The sequence below is a fragment of the Muscardinus avellanarius genome (assembly GCF_963383645.1).
Source record: "Muscardinus avellanarius genome assembly, chromosome: 10".
Taxonomy (NCBI): Eukaryota; Metazoa; Chordata; class Mammalia; order Rodentia; family Gliridae; genus Muscardinus; species Muscardinus avellanarius.
In genome coordinates, this window is record NC_137796.1 from 38,320,920 (window position 1) to 38,333,438 (window position 12,519).

Here is a 12,519-nt window from a genome sequence, read left to right on the forward strand (position 1 = left end):
TCCCCTACAGTCTTGAAAATAAGCTTCCCCTTCTAAAAACTCCTGCTGTGAGGTTAATTAAGATACTATTGTATATATCAGCCTTTTATGCCCCAATAAAAGGTGTGAAATACGAAATAAAGGAAATCTAACATCACTGGTAAACCAAAAAGGTGACATTTTCTGAGGAAAAAAAACCACACACACACACAAAAACAACAACACTATAAAGATTAGCATTATCTGATGTGGTGGGCACACCTGCAATCCTATTATTGGGAAGCTGAGACAGGATGATCTAGCTTCAAAGCCAGACTCAGCAATTTAGCAAGACCCTATTAAAAAATAAAAAGGGCTTGGGGTATAGCTTTGAGGTGGAATGTCCCTGGGTTCAATCCTTAGCATGCATGAGCATGCATGCATGGGGATACACACACACACACACACACACACACACACACACACACACACACCAGCAGCAATCCCTAGTAAGAAATATTTAATAATTTTGGTATTTTCTCAAAATAAAGATTCGTGATTTGTTGTTAATTAAGTGAACAAATAATACTCTGCAAAAATTTTACTAAGCTCTATATTATGGACTGAAATATAGTTGAACCTTCACCCTCATTATGATGATCTTTGGAGTGAGGAGCCTATGGTATTTTTTTTTGTTGCAGTACTGGGGATGGAACCCAGGGGCATTCTACCTCCGAGCTACACCCCCAGCCCTATTATTTATTCTTTATTTTGAAACAGGATCTCACTGAGTTGCAAAGGGCCTCACTAAGTAGCTGAGGCTGTCTGTGAACTGGACCATCCCATTTCAGCCTCCCAAATGTTGAGATTACAAGTGTGTGCCACCATGCCCGGCTTTATGGTATGATTTAGATAGGATCATGAGGGTAAAGTCACTGCAATAGATTAGTATCCTTATAAAAGGATACTAATTTCCCTTCCCTACCATGCAAGGATATAGTGAGATAGTTTTCTGCAAGCTAGGAAGATAGCTTTCTCTAGAAAGGGCATCTACTTGACCTTGACCTTGGATTTCCAGACTCTAGACTGTGAGAAACTTCTGTTGTTTAAGCCACTTATCTACAGTTCAACTAGCCCAAGATTGCTAATACACCATATAATAGGAGATAGGAAAGTTGCAACAAGAGGCCCTCAATCTTATAAACATGGAGAGGGTGACAATTAGAGGAGATTAACTGACTTCCAGATTGGTAACCGAAGAACAATAACTCATTCACTCTACCCCTGATTTTATCATAGCAGAATAGAGGTTCAGAAGCTCTATCATCTCATTTCCTTACCTCATATCATATGTCAGAAGACTTTTGAGTGAAAATAAGAGTCGCAAGAATGAACTTGGAGCTGTAATGACCCCTTCTTTACTGCACAAGTAGCGTTATACTTGGTAACTTTGACATGAATGGCCTTCTTTAAGAACTCAATATATCATGTACAGATAGAATGTGTGGGTAGTATGAAAGCAGATGAAAATGACAGGTTAACATACGTCTCCCCCTGAAGCCTAGCTGGCGACCTGCAGCAGAAGCAGCTTACTGGAGGCCTTTACAGTAATGGGCCTGTCAGGAACTTGATCTATTTCAACAGGAAAGTTGGCACACAAATCAATAATGAGACAGAAAATCAAATCATTATCAGACTAGAGTATCATTCTTTTGAGAAGGTTAATTTTGTTCACAGGAGTGCCTGATAGCAATAAAGTTGAAGAAACTGCACTGGCAGGATTAACATTGGAAAAAAGAAAAAGGAAACACAGTACTGTTGGTTTTAAAAGCAACTGAAACAGCTGGGCGTAGTGGTGCACACTTGTAACCCCAGGATTCTGGAGGCTGAGAGAGGAGGATCTGGGTTTGTGGACAGCCTCAGCTATTTAGTGAAGCCCTCTGCAACTCAGTGAGACCCTGTTTCAAAATAAAGAATAAAAAATAGGGCTGGGGGTGTAGCTTGGAGGTCGAATGCCCCTGGGTTCTATCCCCAGACCCGCAAAAAAAGAAAAAGAAAAAGAAAAAAAAAAGGTGCAACTGAAGAAATGGATGATGTAAAAAAAAACACAAAAAAACAAAAAAACAAAAAAACCCTGCAAAACCAAAAACAGAGATAAAAGTATACTCAGTGCAGGGGGAACTCTGGACAAGATGTCCAAGAAAAATGGCTAGTGTTCTTATTAGTTTCATTCACTTTATGCATGATGACATTTCAAGAATATGGTATTAAAATCTATTGCGATAATCAATCTCTTTAATTATAATTATCATAGAAAGAATAGTAGTGAAAATCCATATAAGAATGCATCTGAAATGTTTATTGTGGTCTACGTATATTTTGAGTATATTTTGTAAGTCTCTTCCCAACCTTCCTTTTAAAATCGTTCTACAGCCGGGCGTGGTGGCGCACGCTTGTAATCCCCGCGCTTGGGAGGCAGAGACAGGAGGATCGCGCAGGTTCGAAGCCAGCCGCGCGCGCTGGCTTATGAGACCCTGTTTCCAAATAAAAAAGTATAAAAAATAGGTCTGGGAGTGTAGCCCGGAGGTAGAAGGGCTTCCAGGAACCCCAGTTCCACCAAAAAAAAAAAAAAAAAAAATCGTTCTACAATCATTACAATATACCAAAAACTGACTTAGAAGCAATTACCAAGGTTCAACACTTTATAAAAAAAATCTGGCATTTAAAGTCTCTATAAATGAATAATTCACTACCTATATACAAATTATGTGTTCACCAATTAAGCCAACTACAAACCTTCCAGGGACTAATTCAAGATAAATTTTTTTTTAGTGAAATACATTGAGTATGCATTTGCTGCTCTCAGTAAAAAAACATGCAAGAGGGACACACACACACACACACACACACACACACACACACACACACACACACACACAGTTTCCAGCAAAGTATTAACTGCCACTGCAAATAATGACTTTGAAAGAAAGACAAAAATAATTTTAGATGGTTCATATACTTTATCACCTAAGTCAATTTTGACACAGCAAGCGGGAAGATTTATATTTTCCAAAGTTATTTTAGTGTGTGTGTGCTTTCCCTATGATGAATTTCTCCATTTGCCATAGGTTTTCTATAAGATTAAAAGAAAGTGAAGAGCTTGCTCTATAATCTCTCTTAATGTTTCATAGCATTTTTTTTCTTTTTTGGTGGTATTGGGGAGTGAACTTAGGGGCATTCCACCTCTGAGCCATACTCTAGGCCCTTTTTATTTTTTGTTTTGAAATGGGGTCTTGCTAGGCTGTTAAGAGTCTTTCTGAGTTTTTGAGTCTGGCCTTGTACCTGTGATTCTCCTGTTTCAGCTTCCGGAGTATGGGGATTACAAGCATGTACCACCATGCCTGGTTCAGAGCATATTACTGTATCTTTTGCAGTATATAAGCAGCTAACTTAGAATCAGTTTAAGTAATTTCTATTTTATTGGTAACATGATAAATAAAATGCAAAAATATCATGTCCTAGATTTGTTATGTAATAAACTTAGTCCCCAATATACAATGGTTTGACTTATAATTTCTTGATTTTATGATGGTATGAACATGATATATATTGAAAAAGATATATATTTAATAAAACCATACTTCAAATTCTAAATTTTGATATTTTTCCTGGACTAGCAACATGTAGGATACTTGTGATTCTGGTAACAGCCATGAGCTATAGTTTCCATTCAAGCCAAGTGATCATGAGGGCAACAATCCAAACTTTATAGTGTATTGTGCTGCTAAACTATGAATATTTGGTAGGTTAGTTATATTAGGTACATTTTTGATGTATGATATTTTCAATGTACAAGAGATTTATCAGGACATAACCTCCTTATAAGTTGAGAAGCATCTGTATACAAGTTCCATGGTTTATTTTATACTATAAAATGCTAAACAGTATTGATCCAGTATTGAAGGGCTGACAGACTAAAATGAAAAACACCCAGAGTCTATGGGATATAATAGTTGCTCCATAAACACTTGAGTACAAAATATATCATAAATCAAAATCACACAGAAGAACCTATAAAAGTCAAGAGGTTTTAGAAATAAACATTAAAGCCATTTTGATTGAGAAAATGGCAATGGTATATACACATAAGCTTAAAGTACTTGAGACTGAAGAATAAAAATTGTGGAGCCAAGCTGACCTGGGAGTAAATCCCAAATGTTCCATTTTTTGGTTTGATTAAGATGTTATGTAATCTTCTAAGTCTCAGCTTCTTTAATATAAAGTGGGAGTCATAGTGTCTATCACAAAGTTTTTGTAGAGATTAAAGCAAATAATGTTAAAAAATTTTAGCACCTAGCATAGCAAAACATATGCTTAACAAATAACATTTGTGCTTATAATAACGGTGCAAGAGAAGGATGATTTACTCCCAAGATCTTTGAAGTATAATGACCATATGCTATTTACTCATACTGATTTTCCCTTAGATCTTAGAAAACTGCTTAGAGAGGTCCCTTACCTGATATAGGATGACCTTTAATAGGCTTTGATGTGATTAAGTGTATCATTCCATTAATAAGCCAATTAACTATATGTACGACTGGACTTTCATATAAAAAAGGCCCTATTGATCATTTCCTGAAGGATATGACTTGAATCATTTTTTTTATACTTAATTTCAAAATCATGTAGTATATGCTGGACCCATATGGTGGTACACACCTGTAATCCCAATGCTTGGGGGGCTGAGATAGTATCAAATCTTTGTGGCGCTCCTTAGAAACTTAGTGAAACTTAAAAAGACTTAGCAAAATTCTGTGCAAAAATGAAAAATAAACCAGGCGTGGTGGTGCACGCTTATAATCCCAGTATTTGGAAGGCTGAGACCAGAGGATCGTGGTTCGGGGACAGCCTCTGCTACTTAGTGAAGCCCTCTGCAACTCAGTGAGACCTGATTTCAAAATAAAGAGAATAAAAAATAGGGCAGGGGGTGTAGCTTGGAGGTCGAATGTCCCTGGGTTCCATCCCCAGACCCGCAAAAAAAGAAAAAAAAATATATATATGCAGTGGGGGTGTAGCTTGGAGGTAGAATGCTCCTGGACTCAGTCCTCAGTAACAACAAAAACAAGTATATTTCTCTCTCTGATGAGCACAAAGACATGCTATTGTTTCCCCCTTATATCCTTAATTCCCCCCCCCCAGTCCCTGTCATAGTTTAAGGCAAACCATCCGACTCTGCTTATATCCTATATATTAAGCTTTCTTAAATATATCACATTTTATTAAAAATACTAGAATACTCCCCAGCCGAGAATTCTTCAGTGATTAAAACTGACCCATGAGGCTGTGCAAGAAGAAATGGGCATAAGTAGCTGAACAGAGACATTGTGAGTACTCACAGGAGCATATGAGACCACTTTCCTACAGTAAACCGAGACAGTGAACAGTCAAGGGTCATAGTAAATTTCTTTATGAGGTTGTTTTCTACTATTATTAAATACTAAGTCACATGCTGCCATTTGACATTTTTATTTAGGGACACACAGTTTGAAGTGTATGCTATTCTTCGTGGAAAGCACTGAACTTATAGAATAGCAGATATAAAAACAGGAAGAAAGTTATCTTTATTTTTTTAATTTTTTATTGGTGCATTATATTCATACGTGATATTGGGTAAAAAACTTGTGTGTACATACATGTACACATCACCGATTTAACCCCTACCCAATTCCCACTCCCTCCCCATCCCTCCTTCCCTTGTTTGGCTTAGTGGTTGGCTTCGATATGTTTAAGTACATTGTGTGTTTTAGAGATTTTCCTCCCCCCCCCTCCTTTAGAGTGTCTTGTTTGCTCCTCTATAGGATTTCCTTTTTCATCTAGAGTTCCTCCTATGACCCATTTCTCCTTAGCTTTCACATATTAGGGAAAGCTTCTGGTTTCTTAATTTTTGCGACTGACTAGTCTCACTTAGCATAATGTCCTCCAGTTCCATCCATTTCCCTGAAAATGATGTCATTGAGTTTTTTTTAATGGCTGAGTAAAATTCCATTGTGTACATATCCCACAGTTTTGTAATCTATTCATCTGTTGATGGACATCTGGGCTGGTTCCATAGTTTGGCTATGGTGAATTGTGCTGCTATGAACATAGATACACATGCATTAGTTTGGTAGTTTGGTTTCCTTTCTTTTGGATAGATACCCAGAAGTGGTATTGCTGGATGAAATGGTAGATTTCTTCCCATTCTTCTGAGGATTCTCCATACTGTTTTCCAAAGTGGTTGCACTAATTTGCAATCCAAACACCAATGTCTTAGAGTTCCCACTTCTCTACATCCTCACCATCATCTGTTGTTTGTGTTTTGAATGATTGCCATTCTAGTTGGAGTTAGGTGAAATCTCAGGGTAGTTTTGTATTTGCATCTCTCTAATTGCCAATGATGTTGAACATTTTTTCATGCATTTATTGGCCATTTGAATTTCTTCTTTTGTGAAGTGTCTATTTAGTTCGCTTGCCCATTTTGTTATTGGATGCTTTGTTTTCTTAGTGTAGAGTTGCTTGAGTTCTCTGTATATTCCAGATATTAGTCCTCTATTGGAAGGGTAGGTGGCAAAAATCTTTGCCCATTCTGTTGGCTCTCGGTTGAGGTTCTTGACAGTTTCCTTTGCTGAACAGAAGCTCTTCAGTTTCATGCAATCCCATGTATTGATTTGCCTTTTAATCTGTTGTGCCTTTGGGGTCTTGTTGAGAAAGTGTTTATCTGTGCCTATGTGTTGCAGTGTTGGACCTATGGCCTCTTCAAGGAGCTTCAAGGTCTCTAGTTTGATTTCCATGTCTTTGATCCATCTTGAATTGACTCTTGTACAGGGTGAGAAAGTGAGATTAATTTCCAATTTTCTGCATATGGCTAACCAGTTTTGCCAACACCATTTGTTAAACAGGCTTTTTTCCAGTATATGTTTTTGTCCCTTTGTCAAAAATCAATTGGCTAAAAGTGTGTGGTACTACAGACTCAGCCAGAGCAATAAGGCAAGAAATGGAAATCAAAGGAGTACAACTAGAAAACCCAACAAACTCAACCAAAAGGCTTATAGAACTGATCAACAAATTCAGCAAAGTACCTGGATACAAAATCTATCTTAAAAAGTCAGAAGCTTTCACCAACTATAAATCCAATGAAAAAGAAATTCAGAAAACACTTCCACTCAGGATCTCCTACAAAAAAAATAAAATACTTAGGAATAAACTTAACCAAGGAGGTAAAAGATCTCTACAAAGAAAATTATAAAACATTGAAAAAAGAAATCAAAGTAGATCTTAGAAGATGAAAGATCTTCCATGTTCATGGATTGGCTGAATAAATATCAATAAAATGGCCATCCTTCCAAAAGTGATCTACAGATTTAATGCAATGCCCATTAAACTACCAAGATCATTCCTCACAGACATAGAAAAATCAGTCCTTAAATTTATTTGGAATAACAAAAAGCCCAGAATAGCCAAAGTAGTTCTCAGCAACAAAAGTTATCTTTAAAGGAAGAAAATTACACAGGATTTGTTAAAGGACATAAATTACCTTAAACTGCTAAATAATCAGTAAAGGAAAAACTACTACACACTGTAAAAAGGGCATTGTAAATCTTGGGAAGCTGTTAATCTTTAAGGCTTTGTTTAAACCTTTGCAAGAATGACTACACTTGAAGAGGTTCTCCTCATTATAACATTTATTATAAAGATATGCTTTGCAAGAGTTCTAATGTACACATCTCCATTGTCTTAGAGAAATGTCTGAATATGTGATAAAATCTCTGAGTACTTTCATATTCTGCATGGAGATGGAGAATCATATTTCTTCTTATTTAGAGTAAGCTCACATGAAAGATTCATATCTATATCTTCATATGCTACAGACAAGAGACTGAACAAATCATGGTTATAATTATGAACTGTTATAATTGATTTGGAACACCTCTAAATCTTTGAAAGGAACAATTTTGGAGAATAAAGATGAAGGTCATGTTCTATGTAGATACAGTACTTTCAATCAAAGAAAGAAAGAAAGAATGGAGAATTTACCATAAATATACTATAGTTGAAATCAGGGAAATAGTTTACAAAATAATAAACTTAATAAAAAATATAATTTGCAAAGTAGGAATCACCTAAAAATTACACCAATTTGATGAATATTTTTCAGAAATTTTCCACATATGCATTATACAATGCATAAAATTCTTTTAGAAAAATTGGAATAATATATTTACAACTTATTTTTTCATTTACTCTATCTTGTACTTTTATAAGTGCCAGTATAGAGAACTTTATCTTGTTCCTTTTAACTGTTGTACAGCATTTTACTATATGGATATTACCTAGGTTGTTTTAAATATTTTCCTATTTCAAACAGTGTTAAAATGAAGACTGCTGTAACATGGTTTTATTTACTTGTGTATTACTGTAAATTCCTAGGATGAGAACTGATGAATCAAGAGGTATGAAGATATTACCTAATAAGCAAATTTTAATGTATAATTTAGGAGGAAATAATGAGTAATAATTTTTCAGAAAGTACTTCATATTCACATAAAAATGAAAGGAAAATTGGTCTAACAGTAAATAGAAAAGGAAGAAACTGGCCGGGCATGGTAGTGCATGCTTGTAATCCCCATGCTTGGGAGGCTGAGACAGGAGGATTGCACAGGTTTGAAGCCAGCCTCAGCTACTTAGTGAGGCTCTCAGCAACTTAGTGAGACCCTATTTTCAAATAAAATATAAAATAGGTCTGGGTGTATAGCTCAGAGGTAGAAGGCCTCTGGGTTCCACCCCCAGTACCACCAAAAAAAAAAAAAAAAAAAAAGAAAGAAAAGGAAGAAACTAACAAGTATAGTAAATAGAAAATGTGAAATAAAGTACAAGACCACATCAAAATATAAATTAAATAACGCAAACATAAAATACCTATTTCTTTTTTCTTTTTAACCGTATGGGTGATTGAATCCAGAGACCCTCCCCAATGCTGGGTAAACACTCTAACATTAAGCTATATCCCCAGCTAAAATACATATTTGTACTAAAAGATAACAATATACATATAGTTAACACTATTTAACTATACTCTTAAAAATGGTAACTTTATATGTTTCTTTAAAAAAAAAGTCAGACTACCTTAAAAATAAATATAGCGTAAATGTTGAGTGTAAATATATGTACATATACCCACACATATACACACACAATTATAAAAGAATATCAAATATAAAGATGAAAGGTAGTAATATAATAAGCTAATAATGACAGATAAAGCAGGCAGTGATATTAGACAAAAGATTTGATTGTTATTTTTTATGCACAGTAATGGTATCATGATTGTGTTTTGAAAAAGTCTTTAACTTTTATAGCTATCCACAAGATTATTTAAAGACTAGATGATATGATAAGTTTGTCTTAAAAATATAGAGGGGGGCTGGGTGGTAGGTATGGGCATGGATGAAATAAGGTTGGCCATAAGATGATATTGTTGAAGCTGGGACAATAGCTTTATTTACTCGTTTCTATACTATTGTAGATATTTGCATAACAAACAAAATGATGCAAAGGAATATATACTAGTAATAGTGATGAAGTGACCTGGACAAAAACAAAGTTTTAAATTACATAAAGCAAAACTGATGAAAGTATAAAGAGGAATGGACATATCCATAGGAATGAGAAATTATGACTTATCAGTAACCAAAGATCAAGTAAAACAGGAATAATAAAGATGACAACCTACTTATACAGTTAGCAAGCTATATACATTTAATCACACTCATATTTATATACAGATATAGTAGCACCCAAGAAACAGAATTTTTTTTTTTTGGTGTTGGGAATAAATCCAGGGGAGTTCTACCTGCGTTACATCCTCACCCCTATTGGAAACAGGGTTTCTTTACATTACTGACAGCAGTGTTAAGTAGCTGAGGCAGGCTCTGAACCTGTGATCTGTTCTCTCAGCCTCCCAAGTACTGAGGTTACAGGTATGCACCACCATTCTTAGCTTCCTTATTCTTTTCAAACATATTTTGGGAACCCCATCCATTGACCATATGTTGGGTTATACTGTTTGTTCAGATGTCATCTGACTTATAATTAGGAAACATTTATGTGATACTTGCAACATGCTTTATTAGGTTCTCATAGGCTTTCTAAAACACATTGTCTCATCTTGTTTTCACAGAGAACAATGAAGCTGGGGTGGAAGCAAAGCCAGAGAGGACCAGCCACTTTTCCAAGGTCACAGAAATGAGGAGTGGCAGTCAGGACTTGAATGCAGTTCTGTCCAATGCCATAGCCCGGCCCATTTTCCCTACACCATGCTTCCTTATAAAATTCCTAATGAAGAAGATTCAAGATGACCAGAGCCTTCCAATTTACACCTAAACTTATATTAAAGATTAGATTTTAATGCAAAATGTTCTTAAAAGGATCAAACTTTTATCTGAGTATGTCCTTCTGACATCCAGCTTTACTGAAAATCATTCTTCCCTGATGGTTTTCCCATTTTATTTTTAGATACTGTTACATCTACTTTGTTTAGTGTTTTATATGATCAACTGGTGAAATGCTTGGAGTTCAATTTTACCAGAGAACAGAGTTTTTCACTATGTTTAACTTGAGAGTTAGATATAACCATACTATTTATGTGTTATAAATAAACATGAGGTTCTTTCAGGCCACTGGCACTATTTCTTCATACCACCAGATGCTGCCTTTATGGTTTAGGCAAAAGGTGCACTTTCTTAAACACCCACCAGATACTTGGAACATTGCTTCATGTGAAAAGGCCGAATCTGTTAGAGGACCACTTCACCAATTCTCCTTATGCAAATGCAAAGTGCTTTACATACCCAATTCGGATTTTCAGCATGCCACTGAACAACTCAGGGTTATTGGAGATGATCCAGCCGATATGGATGACCAGTTCTTGCTGAATGACTGCTTCTCTCTCATCATGGGTATTGCACTTATAATAGATGATGTTCTTAATCACTCTCGGAGACAAAGGATTAGAGATAACCTCTTCTTCATGCCCAAAGGCACCTAGAGTTACCTACAAGTGGCAGAATTTTATTGTAAAAATTTCCAAGCTACTAAAAGACAAAAGAAAAAAATCAAGGCTCAGGATGACTGGCAGGCTAAAATTTCTCTCTACAAGCTAGGGAATTAGGTAGAATAACTTTCCTGCTATTTATTGAAATGGCTTTTAAAGCATGACTCCCACTGAAATTCATGATGGTTTACAGTGTGGTCTAAAATATAAGGGCAGGTGAGGGTCTTAGGGAAGTGAGGATGAGTGGATAAAAATAATTATAAAGATAAAATTAATCAGAACAACTTTAGTACTAGAAACTCCCCAGAGAAACCAGAATACATTGAATAGTTTTATTTTATTGGACAGTCCACACAATTCACTATCTGAGAAGTATACTTTTCCATTCTTCCAGTTTCTCAGGTGGAATCCTTTGCTCTCTGACAACACTGTGACCTTTGCAAGGCAAGTGGGTGGTCACACAGTCCTTGCACAGCTCTCTCTGGCATCGTGTGAGGTGCATGCTGAGGTTTACAACTCATGGTGAGATTTCTCACCTGTGGAAGCAAATGGATGCAGCTGCCCACAAGCCTGGGAAAGGAAGAGCTCAGAGAGAAATGGCAAGGAAAGCTTGAAGCAGAAAGTGTTGCTGACCCTGGCAGGATACGACTCTGGCATCCTGGGCGCTCTGACTTCATTAGAGTGTGTCACCCTTCCTTGCTCCTTATCCATTTGACTATTTCTCTTCTATGTGCAGTGTATAATTATAAGAGGCAGGAAAAAGAATGCATATCTAAAGCCTCCTATGTTTTCACAAGAATCTGGGGAATTTTGACCTGATTTTGCAATGGAATGAAAAACTAAGAACTACTGTTTATCTTACCACAGTAATATCAACCAGTTAGTTCTAGTATGATTTATTAAAATGTCCCTGTGTAAAGAAGAAAACAAGCACAAACAATGATGACTAAACCATTATTTCAATCCAGAGAGCTTGAGGTGATCTCCAAGTGCTTTGTAGAGACAATATTAGCAGTTTTCAGGGTGGCATTCATAACTGAGAAAATGCAAACTTTGCTCCCTTTTTATTTCCTTTTACAGAGGGCTAAGAATAATCAATGAATGGACCTCATGCACCTGGTTATGAAGCTAAGCTGTTGTCTTCTCAGGCTTCCTGAACTCTTTAAGTGACTATTCCCTGGTAGACGTGCTGGTCTAACATTCAGTCACAGCCTCAGAGTAGGCTCTGAGGTTTCTGGGATATGGAGCAGGGTTTTAGATACAGGCTGTAAACCCCCAAGCAGATATTCTACAGAATGGACACAGCCAGCGTCCCTGCCCCACACTAGAATCAGGAGCCAATAACCTCAAAGATCTCTAAAATGTTATGAGCACTCATATGTGAAGGAATTAACAGTTTTAAGATATACTATATGGACAAAAATTCAAGAAAAAGTAGGCTCCCAAAACTGTTTAATTTTATTTCACAG

At 36.3% G+C, this 12,519-nt stretch overlaps 1 protein-coding gene across 4 annotated transcripts in view; it reads right to left on the reverse strand.

The window, feature by feature from the left end:
- Positions 1–12,519, reverse strand: part of PHKB (phosphorylase kinase regulatory subunit beta) — a gene marked incomplete at both ends in the record, with an annotated part of 214,078 nt that overhangs the window by 24,681 nt on the left and 176,878 nt on the right. For all 4 annotated transcript variants that reach the window (XM_080704249.1, XM_080704250.1, XM_080704248.1 and 1 more), the window contains one exon: positions 10,848–11,050. In XM_080704249.1, coding sequence (XP_080560375.1) covers positions 10,848–11,050 — 203 coding nt within the window. The remainder of the gene's footprint in view (positions 1–10,847; positions 11,051–12,519) is intronic.